The following is a 14,945-nucleotide window of genomic DNA, read 5'->3' as shown; positions in this document are numbered from 1 at the left end:
AGCAAGGATGCCAATTGTTGATACTGGACACTTAGTGATCAGTATGAATACCAGTGAGACATGGTACGCCTGGTTTGCAGATCACTAAGATTTAACGTGCAAGGTTTTTTATAGAAATACTAGTTGAATACAAAATCTAAAATTAACTACAATCTATCATACTCACTAAGAATCGAGAGCTAAGCAGTCACTCCAAAGGCTGTATACAGGAATGGTTTCTTCAGAGGCCCCTCCAGGGAGTCAGTGGATCCTCTGGTCTGACTGGCAGCACCTCCCGTGAAGTCAGGTGTTGATGGAGCGCACCCCTTTGTCTAAATAACGACTTCTTATGCCCTTTTATAAACAGCTTTTACTTAATTGCCTATTATTATATGCTAATTACTTACATTGGGTTTTTATTTTTAACTACATTTTATTTTTACTATAATAATTAAAGTCGTCAAAACAACATCTAGTAATAAAAGGGGCAGTGTAAAAGTATGCCCCTTGGCAATAAAGCAGTGTACCCCCAACCGTTCAAGGATAACTTGTTGTTCCCATTACCATTATCTATGTGCAGCTGCAAGCCATACATATTGTGTATTTTGTCTGGTTATGTGACGTAATATGCAAAAACTAAAACATCTGCAAAGTTACTCAGTAGGCCTGTTTATCTCTGCCAACTAAAAAATATGCTACAAAAATCAAAATTGCCAAGCAAGCAACTGAAGCTATGCTAGGCCTGTAAAACAGCAGTGAAGCAACTCAAATTGTACTGGGCCGCCAACAACAGAGGTCTATAAAATCATGACTGGTGTGGAGAAAGTACCTAAGGAAGTGTTGTTTACTCCTTCTCATAACACAAGGAGTAGGGGTTGTGAGATCATATTAACAGAGAGGAGGTTTAAAACAAGCAAAGGGAAAAATTTCTTCCCACAACACAGAGTCAGCCTGTGGAACTCCTTGCCAGAGGCTGTTGCGAAGGCTGAGACTATAACAGGGTTCAAAAAAGGAGTAGATAAGTTCATGGAGGATAGATCCATCAATGGCTATTAGCCAGGAGGGGCAGGGATTCAACCCATGCTCTGAAGTGGCCCTAGCCTCTGTAGCCAGGAGCTGGGAATGAGCAACAAGAAATGGATCACTTGAGGATCACCTGTTCTGTTCATTCCCTCGGAAGTACCTGGAATTGGCGACAGTCGGAAGACAGGACACTGGGCTGGATGGACCATTGGTCTGACCCCGTATGGCCGTTCTTATGTTAGTCATGTTGCTTAATGCATGACTGAGAAGGGCTGGGACACTACGGGGAGGAGCAGAGGGTAAGAACCTACCTAGGACTGAAAAGAAAGGACCCCACCCTGTCCCCACCGCGCAGTGAACGAAGCAGAGTGACTGCAGAGATAGGATGCGATCGTGTGACTGAAGAGTGCACCACCCTGCGTAGCTACAAAGGGCAGAGAGGAGGCTGCCCAGGGAACCGGATTCTTATTTCCTGACTTTAGAGGGTTTAATTTTTGTGTGGAGGAGGCATTTTCAAAAGGGCTGAAGTGATTGAGGAGCATGAATTACACTGGCAGCCAATGGGGGTTGGGCGTCTGACCCAGAGGGGCACTTTTGAATATCGCACCCTGCACAGAGCCCGCACAGATACAACTGGGGGAGGGTTGGGAGGTAGGAGGTGACCTGAGGGGGCAGTTATAGAGCGCTCACATTTTGCTAATTTCCCTGCCTCAATCATTTCACTCTGCTCCTCAGGGCAGGGGGCGGGGATGGGCTGTCATCTGTGCCCCACAGTCAGCGTGTGTAGCAGGAGGCCGGGCTGCCCTCTGCCCTGTAGAGGTACCTGGAAGGGAACGAGGGAGAGCTCCTCCGCACTGTGGGTGCCATCCTCTGCCCACAACTGCAGCCCCTACGTTCAGTGGGCGCAGGAGCTGTTCCCAGTCTGGTGACACAAACCGCCCCAAGGTGGCGGGGAAGGGCCGGCCGGAGGAAAGGACCCGGCCATCCTGGTTACTGCACCGGGCTGTGCAGCTGGGAGGGTGTGTAGCAGGGAGCGCACTGTGGTAGTGTGAGGTGTGGGGTGTGACCCCGTCTGTGTGCGCGAGAGCCCAGGGCGGGATTGTATTTGTTCAAGGGTGTGTGAACATCCCCCCCCTCCTGTAACTCTTCCTATAGAAATTCAGGCAGAGTCAAAGCTAAACCTTACTAGTGGAATTGAAAGTAACTTTTAGTTTCCTTTCCTCCAGCTACTCCTTTCTATTGAAATTCAGGTTTGCAGGCAAACAATTGAGGTCACCAGCTAGCAACCCAGGCTGCATATAAAGGGCAGCGTTGTCCTAGTAGACGCAGTCCATTCCGGCCCCAGACAGAACACAGGCCTCTCCCAGAACTGGGTACTTCTACAACTTGGGAAGGAAAACAGTGCAGGGAAAGGAGCCTTCACCTCCCTGGCTGGGTTGAGGACAGATCGTCACAATGAGGTACAAGCGCTCGGGTCGCTGGGCGGGGTGTGCAATTCAAGAAAGCACTACTTTCAGAGAGGTTTCGAACCCCTCTCTCTGCTCGTTTCCTGGGCTCTACATTTCTGGCTTTTCAATCTCTGGGGCTAAGTGAGGGGAGGAGCTAATCTCGTGTAAATTTGCATCCTATTGAATCTCCAGGCTGGTGACTCACAGGTAGGGTGACCAGACAGCAATTGTGAAAAATCAGGACGGGGGTACAAAGGCGCCTATATAAGACAGCCCCAAATATCGGGACTGTCCCTATAAAATCGGGACATCTGGTCACCCTACGTCACAGGACTGAAGTAGATAATAGTTTACATCTTCATGCTGTGCGTTCGCTTTGCTGTATCTCTCTGGGTAGCACCTCCCTCTTTCCAGCTGACACTCCTGACTTCCCTCCTTATCATCCCAGGAGCTGGGGAGAGAGAGAGCTCCTCCCCTGCCCTCTTTTCGTTGTTTTTTTTAAACCTAAACTTGTCTATTACAAGAAATGTAATTGGTCTGTTACAAGATTAACTGGCCTTTAACTATTGCTCCACCCTCTTGCTACTCTGCACAAACCTGATTGGCTGCAGGGCCAGGGCCAGAACAGAACTAACTCCATATGCCAGAGAATTTGAGCAAATGGGCAGCCAGGAGCAGGACAGGATCAGACTAGGAAATTTGGAAAGAAAACAAAGCAGCAGCAGGAGCCCCGAGCTACAGCACAGAGGAGGCTGCTGGGAGCAGAACCAGCTACTTAAAAAGGGGACCCTTGTAAACATGCAGCCTGGAGCAGAGACCACGTAACCGACCCCTCCACCCTGGGCTCTGTTACCTGGCAGCTCTGTGTTCTTGGGGAACCACGGCGCAAAACCCCAACTCTCTCTCTGGCTCACCTGAATACCTATCCCCTCCTCCCCCGCCAGACTGCTTGAACCAGAAACCAAAGATATTCTCAATAGGAAAAGGCAGGAGACACAACTGAAACTCTCCCATCAAGGGTAAGGCAACTCCCCATGCCTCATAAGCATCTCAGTTAGCACATGAATGGAGAACAGAAGCCTCATCTACATCGAAGATAGAACACACACTGAACTCTGGGATTGGAAAAGCAGGGAATGCACTGAACTCTGGGATTGCTGGAGCAGGGAAGCACTGCATGTTGGGAAATCCCTGCTCTTGATGTAAATGAACTAACACCTGTACACATCCAGCTCCGCAGTTATCAGACCATTCTAGGTATTGATATGTAAAACACTGAAACCTGGTTGCATTATGAGCCCTCTCTCAGGAAGGATGCCCTTCCATAAATGATCAGCTCCTTTTGTCCAGACATTCTTTATCCATAAACAAACCTGGCATCTACAAAAATCCCCTATCACAGCTCAAACCTCTGTTCTAATGTTTGGACCCAAAATTCTGCATCAGTTCCACTGTAACCTGTCTTCTCTTCCTGACTGATTGTGTTGGGGGCTCTGCCAGACAAAAAGCCCTCCAGACCCTGAACTGACAGACCTGTTCCTGGGAACCTCTGAATTGCACGGAGTGGTGAGATCAATGCCCTTCCCCCCTCCTTCTTTCCCCAACACACCTTTTCTCTCCCCCCCCTCTCTTAGTCCAGGTATAACTTTCTACTTTTGTAATCAAACCTGGCATAGCTTTCTCCAATACCCCAACTGTAATTGTGAGGTATTGTAAGCATTTGATTGTGTTTCTCTCCTTGTATGGTATTACTGTTGGTATCACAAGCTTTATATACCTAGCAATAAATAACTGTTATAATCAAGCTGGTTGCCGCTCTCTCTCTCTTTCTCCCCCCTCCCAACCCCCAAACTGCATGTATTCCTTTGTGTTGTTGGTCCCTATCTTGCTCTGTAATAACACTTCTCTTACCTAAGCCAAAGATCTCAGGGGTGCCCAAAAATCCTATGGGGTTTGCTCATCAAGGGAGTTACTGCTAGAACAATTGTGGTGTAAAGGGGCATATGAAGGGGACAGCCTACTCTGCCTAGCCTATGGGGTCCAGGGGCAAATAAGGGTGCGGCTCAAGTGCTGTTTGACCCAGCCTGATTGATTCTAAGGGGCAATTAAGGGGAGTAGCCAAAAAAGTGCTGTTTGAACCCAGTCTGCTCTATTCTGGTGCGTTGCAAAGGGGCATATAAGGGTAGCCACTGAAAGTGCTGTGTCACCCAGCCTGCTGAGTTCAGGGATACATAAGGGGTCGGGTGACAGTGCTGATAACCCGGTCCGCTCAGACACACTCAATTAATCTGAAAAGTGTGTGTGTATCTGTGGAGGGTTTATTTGAATCTGGTGCTGAAGAAACCCAGCCCTGAAAACCTTAGGTCCTGCAGGATAGCTCCATTGGGAGGGGGCTTGTAGCCCTATAAACACACAAGTAACACAAGCAGAACATTAGTAAAATCAATCACACCCCCCCTTCCAGAAAGGTAACCCTAATAAATGAGCATACCCCAAGGTGAAGGGCAAATCTGGTAACAGCTCACGGTGTCAGCACCAGACCAGAGCACACAGATGCGAAGGTGGAGAGGGGATTGTAGTGATGGGGGGGAGAGACTCTGTCTGTGTCTAGCAAGGCGTGGAGGGTGGCAGAGCTGTTGGCTGCATAATGTGCTGAGGTAAGGGAGTCTGTGCGTCCCCTGCCAGAGATCCTGACTTGCCTCTTCTCCGGGCTCATGCAATTAACAGATTTTATTGTAATACTTCTTCACAAAGGGCAGAGTTAAGGTTACAGGTGAAGCCTTCACTTTTGTGTTTTCTTTTGTGCCACCTTATTTCTCTTAAGTTTTGGATGGATGGAAATATTCATAGTTTTCCTTTCCCTCACTATCCTGTGCCATTGAATTCATGGTAGCTAAGGCACCTGGCTATACAAGTTATGGGAGACTGGGATGTGGTGGACTAGGCCCTGAGTGCCCTGGCTGGAAGCCTTATCCTGCCACGCCTACCTTAGGAAAAGGACAGTGGAGACGGTCCTCCAAGCTACCCAGAGTGGCTGCATCACACGCAACCTATCAGGCAAGAGGCTGTAGCCTATCGGGGCCCAGCAGACTCATATATAAGGAGCTGCTTGGCCAGATTCCAGAATGAGTTTAGTCTGCTTGCAGGGAGTGGGGGAGCGAGAGGTGCTCCTGGCTGGCTGGCTGGCTGGCTGGCTGCAGGAGCTGAAAGGCTGGACAAAGCAGCTGCTACCGGGGCTGGCTGCAAGGGACTAGACAGGTAGTTACTGGGAATGACTCAGCAGGAAGATGGCCTCCGTGAAGTGAGTCCAAGGGGGCGGCTCAGCAGGAAGGCTGGGTTCATTGAGGACTCAGTAAGAGCCTTGCAACCGAGCCAGACTAAGCAAGGGCCCTGTGATGGGCCCTGTTGGGCTCGGCCAGAGGGCTGAGTCTCTGGAGACCCACCTGACCAGCGCAGCGGCTGATGGGGGTGCTGTGAGCGGAGAAAGGTGAGGAAAAACTGCAGGCACTTGCATACTTGACCAGGGGGTGCTAGTGAGAGGTGGGTGCACCCCATTATAGAGATGGAAAACAGAGCCAATGTGTTGAAAACGCTCAATCATTTCTGAAAACCTTTTTTCCTTTCACCCGTGTGGCAGATACAGAACGCATGATGGGGCGGCATAAAGATGGATGTGACATTCCCTGGGGCTGTGATGTATAACTCACGGCTTTGTCTGCTATAAGCAATGCAGCCTCCAGGCACTGCTGATAAAAGCTTTGTCCGTCCCCATACCAACCTCATTCTGTTTGCCTAACAGTTCATTTCTAAAAAGCTTTACGGGCTCCAAAGTCAGGTTTTTAAGGAAGATGAAATCTAAACTTGGTTTAAAAACAATTCACAAGATTTGTAACTTTGTTTTTTTTTTAAATTTCCTACATTTCCCCCCAAAACTTATTGACATTCAAACACAATATTTTGAAAAGAGTAAAACCTCAACCAGCCTCAGAACTGGGCCAAAAACACTGGAGGGAAAATTATTGATGAAAATTTCAGTCTCACGCTCAGGGAACAATCTTCAAAACCCAAATAACCTTTATTTAACCCAGTATTTTCTAGTACAATGATGTAGAAGCATACTAGATTCTTTCTAAAAGGCATACAATAAAAGTGAAATAAATTCCCTTAGCAATTATACAAGTTCAGGTATCCAATATTGCAATATTAAACAACAGGAAATAGCTTCAGGTGGTTGTAGTTTACATGCAGTGGCCAATCATGTGCACGATGCTGACAGCAAGCTGTCACCTAGGCATGAAAACAGTGTACACATAGAGCTGGATGTCTGAGTGTGTTTGTTATTAACCCAGGCATATACATTCAGGCGTTCTATTTATTTTTCTATATGAATCATCATGTTCACTTTTTTGTATTCTTCCTTCTCGCTGTTGGTCCTTCTGCTCTGTCACAAAGACGACTGTTACTGTTGCTGTTGTGTTTCTTTCTTCAGACATGTTCACCTTGTCCTCTTTGCTGTTTTCCCCCTTAGTGATTTTCAGCTGTTTCGGTTCTTTGGACGGCTCTTCTGCTCTTCACTCAGTCTGGTGCCTTCCACTCACATTCTGACTCAATCTTGTCAGCTCTCTTATATGCAGATATGGATCTATTCTGATTGGTTCCTTTCTGAATCCTGGCTATTAGTATTAGCATACTCTTCCACCAATCAGTATGAAGGTTGTCTGGGACATCTTAACTCTGCAGTTCCAATATTGGAAATTGTAGCTGGGAGGTGTGGCCTTCCTTGGAGATTGACACTGAGGGAGAGCCAAACCCCCCTGGGGCTTGGAACCTGGAGGGACACCACCTGATCAGAAGCAGGTAGGCGGGACTAGGCCTATAAAACCCAAGACCCAGCCAGTGCGCATACGATGGACCCCTCTGTGTGATAGTGCGTCCTTCAGGGCTCAAAACGCCCTATGTCAAGATCCAGTGCTATATAGCCCTGACTTCGACCGGGGATTCATTGTCCAGACAGACGCATCCACCGTGGGCCTGGGCGCCATCCTATTTCAGGATATCGACGGAGAAGAACATCCCATGCTGTATATCAGCCGAAAGCTGTTCCCCAGGGAACAACGCTACTCTGTAGTGGAAAAGGAGGCGCTAGCCATGAAATGGGCCGTCCAAGCCCTAAGGTACTACCTCCTAGGGATCCCCTTTGTGGTAGTAATTGACCACACGGCCTTGAAGTGGCTATACCAAATGAGGGACACCAACGCCCGCCTCATGCACTGGTATCTGGCCCTCCAGCCCTTTGCCTTTACGGTGCGGCATCAGGCTGGTTGGCAGCACGCAAATGCCGACGCGCTGTCACACCTAGGGGGACCAGACCAGACCAGTCCTGGAGACTGGGAACTGGACTTGAGGGGGGGGGGGGGATGTAGTTGGGAGGTGTGGCCTCCCTCGGAGATTGGCACTGATGGAGGGCCAACCCCCCCCGGGGTTGGAACACAGGACTACAGCACCTGACCGGAAGCAGGTAGGCGGGGCGAGGCCTATAAAAGCCAGGCCTGCCTGCTCAGTCAGAGTCCAGCGGCCGAGGGAGAAGGATGCCTCTCCATTGGTGCCCGAGCCTACGGCCGCACCCAACTGCTACCCAGAGGAGAGGCTGCTGGAGCTACCCACGGCTTGGGGCCCTGAGGATGTAGAGGAACTGCCTGAACCGGATGAGCCAAAGGAGACCCCTGGACCCTATGACTTAGAGGAGAGGCTGCCGGAGCTGCCTACCCTACCTGAGGACCTGGAGGAGTTAGGCGAGCTGCCAACCCCCGGTGAGCCGGAAGGGACACATGGACCCTGGGACCTAGAGGAACTGCCCTCCGCAGAGGAACCCAAACAGTTCCCGGACCTGTCGTCAGCGACGAGGAACCAGGGTACGGCCCAGGAGACCAGGTACTGTAGGGAGAGGGTGGGAGGAAGTAGCCCAGGGAAGCCGACTATGGTCCGGCTGAGCTTGCACTCGCTCTGAGCAGCGTATTTCGGCCGGAGCCCTGCTGACCCAGTGACGGGACACCCCCTCACTAACAGGGCCCTGGGCTGGGACGCAGTGGAGATAGTGGGCCTGTGTCCCCCTCCCCCCTTCCTACCCTGACCTAGGGGTGAACGCCCATTGAGGGCCAGAGCCTGTCCCTTGCTGCCTGCCACGCCCTGCCGGAGGGCCGGGTGTGAACTAGCGATTCTCCCTGCTAAGGGCTAGAGACCGCTGCCCTCCTGCCCTGCCTAAGAACCAGGGTCTTGGACCATTTCCTCGCCCTCTCGGGCTATAGACTGTTTACGTTCCCTGCCAAGGGCCCAAGACGGCTTTTCCCCCCTTGCCAGCCTGCCCTGCCCAAGGGCTAGGCCCGAGACTGTTTCCTCGCCCCTCTGGGGTTAGAGACGGCTTTTCCCCCCTTCCTAGGCCCGAGACTATGCCCTTGCCCTGCTGAGGGCTGAAGGCTGTTTCCCGCTGCCTGCCTGTCCCTGGCTGAGTGCCGGGCCATAGTGTGTACCCGCCCTGTCAGGGGGAGAGACTATTACCCCTAGGGAGCGGCCTGAAGCCAAGGCGCGCCCTAGTAAGGGCCGGAGGCTGCCCCTTTAATTTGGATTTCCCGAGGGGCATAGGCGTCGGGAGGTGTGGCCTCCCTCGGAGACTGACACTGTACAGAAATCGTGAATGACTTCCAGTATATGAGGGGGTTTAAGTGAACCCAGAAGAACACTCCATTTTCCAGATATCAGCTCTATAAAAACAGCACATTTCTATTAATGATCCCCCCCCCCAGCGCTTACAATATTGGTCCATGCTGCATTTGCAACCTTAACTCCAGACTGACAAGATTGTGCAGGGGAATTCCCTTTATTTTGGGGGCTCTGTTTTGTGACATCATGCTACACATCTTGGCTTGGAATAACCTACATCAAATGTTTGAGTTAATAAATCGCTCTGGCCCTAAAGGTGACCCGCACAACAAAGTGACCCCTGAGTTACACCAAAAACACATGCTAAAAGCTCCCGTTCAGCAGCTCTGGTGCTGCAGGGGCACTCAAACAGGTAAATACGTTTTGAACAACCATTGAACATTGTTTTTTAACCCCCATGAGAAATTCTCCTGGCTCACCGATACTACTCCAGGGTGGAGCTTTCTGTGACATGACAAATACCACAGACTGCATGGGCTGCACTGGGTCATCTGCTTCTGCAGTGTTGCTTTCTAGAAAACAGGAAGTAGAAACAGGATTTCACAAAGGTTCGTTTCAACCCATTCATAAGGGTCCCAGGCCTCGCAGAATGAGGACATCAGACACTGAAATCCAGGTTTAGTTCTTTGTTTCCACTTAGCAATTTGCTCTTAACCAGAAAGAGACCGTGCCACTCTGTAATCACTGCCCAGGATTGTAGCGTGTAGTGGACATTCATTCAGCCCAGATGGTGTCTCATTTTCTCCTCTCTTTGCAGCACCCTGCACCTGAAGGAGAAGCTGCAGGCCCTCCAGTGCCACTTCACCTGGAACTTTGAAATCAGAGACAAGGTAGAGGCATCTCACATCCTGCAAACTCTGGCCATGAGGATTGAACACACGCACTACCAGAACCAGCCCACGTTCCTGGCCATGCAGGCTTATCTCTGCCACCTGCAAGGACAATATGAAGACGCTCTGCAAAGCCTCAGAGAAGCCGAAGAGATTCTGCAAAGAGATCACCCGGATAATTTCTCCCGGCAGGTGCTGGTCATTTACGGAAACTACGCCTGGATCTATTATCACCTGACACATTATGATTTGGTCGAGCTTTACCTGGACAAGGTTAGCAAGATCTGCAGCGCCCTGAACAGCCGCTCTCCATATGCAGCTCTGATCCCTGAGATACGTGCACAAAAAGGCTGGTCTCTCCTGGCAGCAGGCTTCCGAAACGGCACAGAAGCCACAAAGTGTTTCCAAATGGCATTAAGAGAAGATGAAGCTAATGGGGAATTTCTTGCTGGGCTGGCAATTGCGGTCTTTGCATCATGGACTCACTCATCCTATTCTGTATATTGGGAAGCAGCCAAAAAGAAGTTGGGCACCATTATCCATGAACAGCAGCAGAACTATGAAGCGAAGGTGTATTTAGCCAAGATCCTTAAGACATCGGATAGACAGCAAGCGGAAACTCTCTTAGAAGATGTTGTTCAGAACAGCCTGAACCCTGAGGTCCTGAGAAATGCAGCCAAGTTCTTTCAACCAGAATTCCCAGAAAAATCAATTGCTATTCTACAGCGAGCAATATCGCTGAACCCCAATTATCATCTCCTTCACTACGACCTTGGTGTCTGCTACAAGATACAATTGGAGGAGGCCAAATCAGGTAGAGGAGAAATATTGGCAGCAGCTATTGAGGCCTTCAAAAAGGCTTTGCAGAAAGATCCAGTCTCTGTGTTTTCAAAGCTGGCTTTAGCTGAAGTGTACGGAGAAAATACACCTGACTATCAAGAAGAGATTTATCTCAATCTCATGAGTGAAATGCCCAGCCTCAGCAAGAAGTGTCAGCAGGCTGTCTACCGTCACATGGGGAGATTTCCTCTTCTACAAGCAGAAGGCAGTGCAGGAGGCAGCTCAGATCTACAAAGCCGGTTTTGCCATTCCAGACAACTACCCGGAGAGACAGAAACTGGAAAAGAGGTTGGAAGAGGTGGCAGCAGCATTCCAGCAGAGTTCCCAAACCACCGAGGCTGAGGCCATACATGACTTCATTCAAGAAAGTGAAAGTTCATGGCACAGGATGAAATCCACTGGCCGCAACAACAGAGCAGGAGACTGGAGATATAGAGAAACTGGGAGATCCTTTCCCTTCCCTGGACACACCAAGGCCTCCTTCTGAAGTGAGTCACAGTCCCCACCTGTGTAACAATGATATTTGTGTTGCAAGTGATTCTGGGTCCCCTGAATTGCTCAGACCACAGGCACATGCTGCTGCTGCTTCTTCTAACTGTTATTAACTCTGCACTGGTGTTGTGCCTTGGAGCCCAGACATGGACCAGGACCCCTCTGTGTCTGCCCCAAAGAGTCTACAGTCTGAGACAGGAGATAACAGGAGGGACCCAACAGACAGACAGGGAAGCACAAGGAGACAATACTGGTCAGTGAAATGGACAGTGGTCTCAGCACAGCAGCTACCCGGCCATTGTCAGGTGTCAGTGAGCATCACCGGAAATAAATTTGAACTTTCTTCTAACAGCGTTGAGTTTCTGTGCGTGCACAGGTGTGTGCCTGCAGAGTGTCTGTATGTTTATTCCCATCTCTGCTTTCAGCACCTCGCCCTGACAGTGACTCACATTTACACGGCATCTTTATCCCCAGCTTCTCTTGGATCTGATATGTTTTTACTTCACTTACAATAAAAGTAACTGAGAAAACAGAAATAAATCGGTCACTCTGGGTTGGCCCGGTGCTTCTCCTGCCCTTAGACTGCAGGGGAGTGAGCAGCACTCACAGACCCCCCTGGCACGTCGAGGTCACAGCAAAGCACCACGACAGGCGCTCACAGAACAGGAGCCAGGCTGGAGTTTCAGACGCTTGCTTGGGGGAAATGGGTGTCTAGATTTGCCAAATAGCTCAGCACCCAGCAGCTGCCATTGTTCTCAGCTGGGGTCAGAGAGCCCTGCATTATTCTCGGGGGGAGGAGGAGATGGAATCCTCTATTGTTCTCAGTGAGGGTGGGGAAGATTCTCCACCGTTCTCAATGGAAGCCGCTAGCGCTTTGGAAAAGCAGCCATAGACGCTGAGGCAGCTCAGGGGAATCTCTGGGGCCTTGCCATAAAGAGCTCTAAGCTCCCGGGTGGGGCAGAGGGACCAAGGGGCGGGGCAGGCACAGGGCCCCATCTCATGCAGGGGAACGCGCCCCTGCGCTGCGGGCTGGCCGGGCGAGTCCCGGCGCCACTGGCCCCACTGCGCTGTGATGCAGGGAGCAGCCGACAGCCAGGGCAGGCCGGGTGCGAGGGAGAGGGCTGGGACGGGGGGGGGAGTCCCGTGTCAGGAGGGGTGCTGGAGGGGACAGGGCGTACAACCGTGGGTAGGTGGCGGGTTAGGGGGCGTTTGGGCAGGAAGGCTCTTTCTGGTGGGGGCTGTTGCACCCGCAGAGCTGGTGCCCTGCTGCCAGCCGCCATCCTTGGCGCCAGGACACACGGGCAGTCAGCAGGACCTGCCCCGGGGCTGTCAGGGCCTGGGCCCCCCCGCGGCTCTGTTTGTAGGTCGACGTGTCGCCATCGATAGCTGGACGGGAGCCACGCGAAGCAGCTTCTGGGGGTCACGGCGCTCTGCTCCAGACGGCTTCCCACCACCCGCCATCGGGCTGTCCCTAGTGTGTCACTGCAGCAGTTCCTGGTAGGGGAACCCGGCCGCTCTCTGCCCTGGGGCCAGTCCCGGGACCCTCAGCCCAGCAGCTGGGTCTATTACCGGCCCTGCCTATCCTGCTCCTCAGCCCCGGGCTGCCCCAGCTCCATCTCCCACTCCCCAGCTCGGGTTCCTCCAGCGCTGGCTGATGCTGCTCTGCCCCCAGCCCAGCTCGGGCAGAGTTGCAGTGAGGGGCCAGCAGCCCCCTTACACCTGGGCTGCTTCCTGCTCTTCCCCCTTGTACCCGGGAGCCGGCCGGCCAACTTCCTCCCGTCAGAGAGCCCGCCGACTCCTCGCCCAGCTGCCTGCATCAGCGGTTCGGTCCTAGCCCTCCCCGGGTGTCCTCCACGGGCAGCCTGAGATTCATTGGCCTAATTGACCCCTGCAGGCCTGGCGTGGGGTGGACACCCCGCCACAGACGGCTCCCAGGACCCTTTCTGCACATGGGAACAGTCGTGGCGGGACAGTCCTGGCTGAGGCCACGGTGACTGGCTGAGTTTCCGGCACCCCACCTGATGCACAGAGCCCTTGAGACGGGAGGGAAGCAGGGACAGGAGAGGGATCACCCAGCGACCCTGGAGTGGAAGGAAAGGCGGGTTCCTGCTTTCCCCACCACAGTCTAAGGGCCCGATCCTGCTGAAATCAGTGTGTGTGTGTGTGTGTGTGTGTGTGTGGGGGGGGTTGCCACTGACTACACCAGGGTCACACAAGTTCAGGCCATCAGCCGAAGTTCCAGCTCAGGGCGGAACCAGGCACCTCTCCAGCTTGGGAAGGAAAACAGTGCAGGGAAAGGAGCCTTCACCTGCATTGGCTGGGCTGAGGACAGCTAACCCCAATGAGGTAGCACGGATGCCGAGGTGGAGAGGGGGTTGTATTGATGCTGGGGAGAGAGTCTGTGTGTGTCTACCAAGGTACTGAAGGGCAGAGATGTTGGCTGCATGATATGCCGGGGTGAGGCAGTCTGTGAGACCCCTGCGTGAGATCCTGACTCAGGTCTGCTCCAGGCTTTGCCTGGGTTAGATAAAAGTGTGACGCACAGATCCCTTTCTGCAGTACTCCTTCCTACACAGTCATTTCCCATTGTGGACGTGTGCAACTGATTGTTCCTTCCTAAGTGGAGCACTTTGCATTTGTCCTTATTGAATTTCATCCTATTTACTTTAGACCATTTCTCCAGATCATTTTGAATTTTAATCCTATCCTCCAAATTACTTGCAACCCCTCCCAGTTTAGTATCAGCTGCAAACTTTATAAGCGTCCTCCCTATGCTATTATCTAAATCATTGATGAAGATATTGAACAGAACTGGATCCAGAACTGATCCCTGCGGGACCCACTGGATTTGCCCTTCCAGGTTGACTGTGAACCACTGATAACTACTCTCTGGGAATGGTTTTCTACCCAATTATGGACCCACCTTATAGTAGCTCCATCTGTGGATTGGGGGGAACTCTTTCCTGTTCTGCCTAAGGAGGAAAACATGGAAACCACCAGCCCTTCCCCCATGCACACACAGATGGGAATCCCCATCACCTCTTCATGTTCAGTCACTTCTCTACCCAAAGCGTGACCTATTTTCTCCCCTCCTCGTCCAATGTTTTTCCTGTGTCTCTAGGTGATTGTAAAATCTATGGTGAGATAGAGGCTTTGTTTGGCATTTGTATGCCTCTATCCACAGTTCCAAGGCCTTTGGATGCCCCTATCCGTGCATCTCACAATGCAGCATTATTTACCCCATCCTAATATGTCATGATGTGATATACCTTGACTTTAGCAAAGCTTTTAATACTGTCTCGCACAGTATTCTTATCAGCAAGTTAAAGAAGTATGGGTTGGATGAATGGACTATAAAATGGATAGAGAACTGGCTAGAGCATAGGGCTCAACGTGTAGTGATCAATGGCTCCATGTCTAGCTGGCAACCGGTCACAAGTGGAGTTCCCCAGGGGTCGGTCCTGGGGCCGGTTTTGTTCAACATCTTTATTAATGATCTGGAGGATGGGGTAGATTGCACCCTCAGCAAGTTTGCGGACGACACTAAGCTGGGGGGAGTGGTAGATACCCTGGAGGGTAGGGATAGGATACAGAGTGACCTAAACAAACTGGAGGA

The 14,945-nt window shown here is 51.4% G+C and overlaps 1 protein-coding gene across 1 annotated transcript; it reads left to right on the top strand.

Moving 5' to 3' along the window:
- Positions 1-5,845: 5,845 nt before the first annotated feature.
- LOC137149509 (interferon-induced protein with tetratricopeptide repeats 5-like) lies at positions 5,846-11,856 on the top strand. The gene is given in 5 exon segments (XM_067543006.1): positions 5,846-5,937; positions 7,391-7,770; positions 8,090-8,381; positions 9,925-11,011; positions 11,013-11,856. Coding segments are annotated over 5 exon segments (2,163 nt in total). The 3' UTR covers positions 11,325-11,856.
- Positions 11,857-14,945: the final 3,089 nt, after the last annotated feature.

The sequence above is a fragment of the Emydura macquarii genome, unplaced genomic scaffold, assembly GCF_026122565.2.
Source record: "Emydura macquarii macquarii isolate MOO-44397 ecotype Brisbane River unplaced genomic scaffold, CSIRO-AGI_Emac_v2 contig_760, whole genome shotgun sequence".
In the NCBI taxonomy this organism is placed as follows: domain Eukaryota; kingdom Metazoa; phylum Chordata; order Testudines; family Chelidae; genus Emydura; species Emydura macquarii.
The sequence above is the reverse complement of the archived record's forward strand: the minus strand, read 5'-3'. Positions and strand labels throughout refer to the sequence as shown.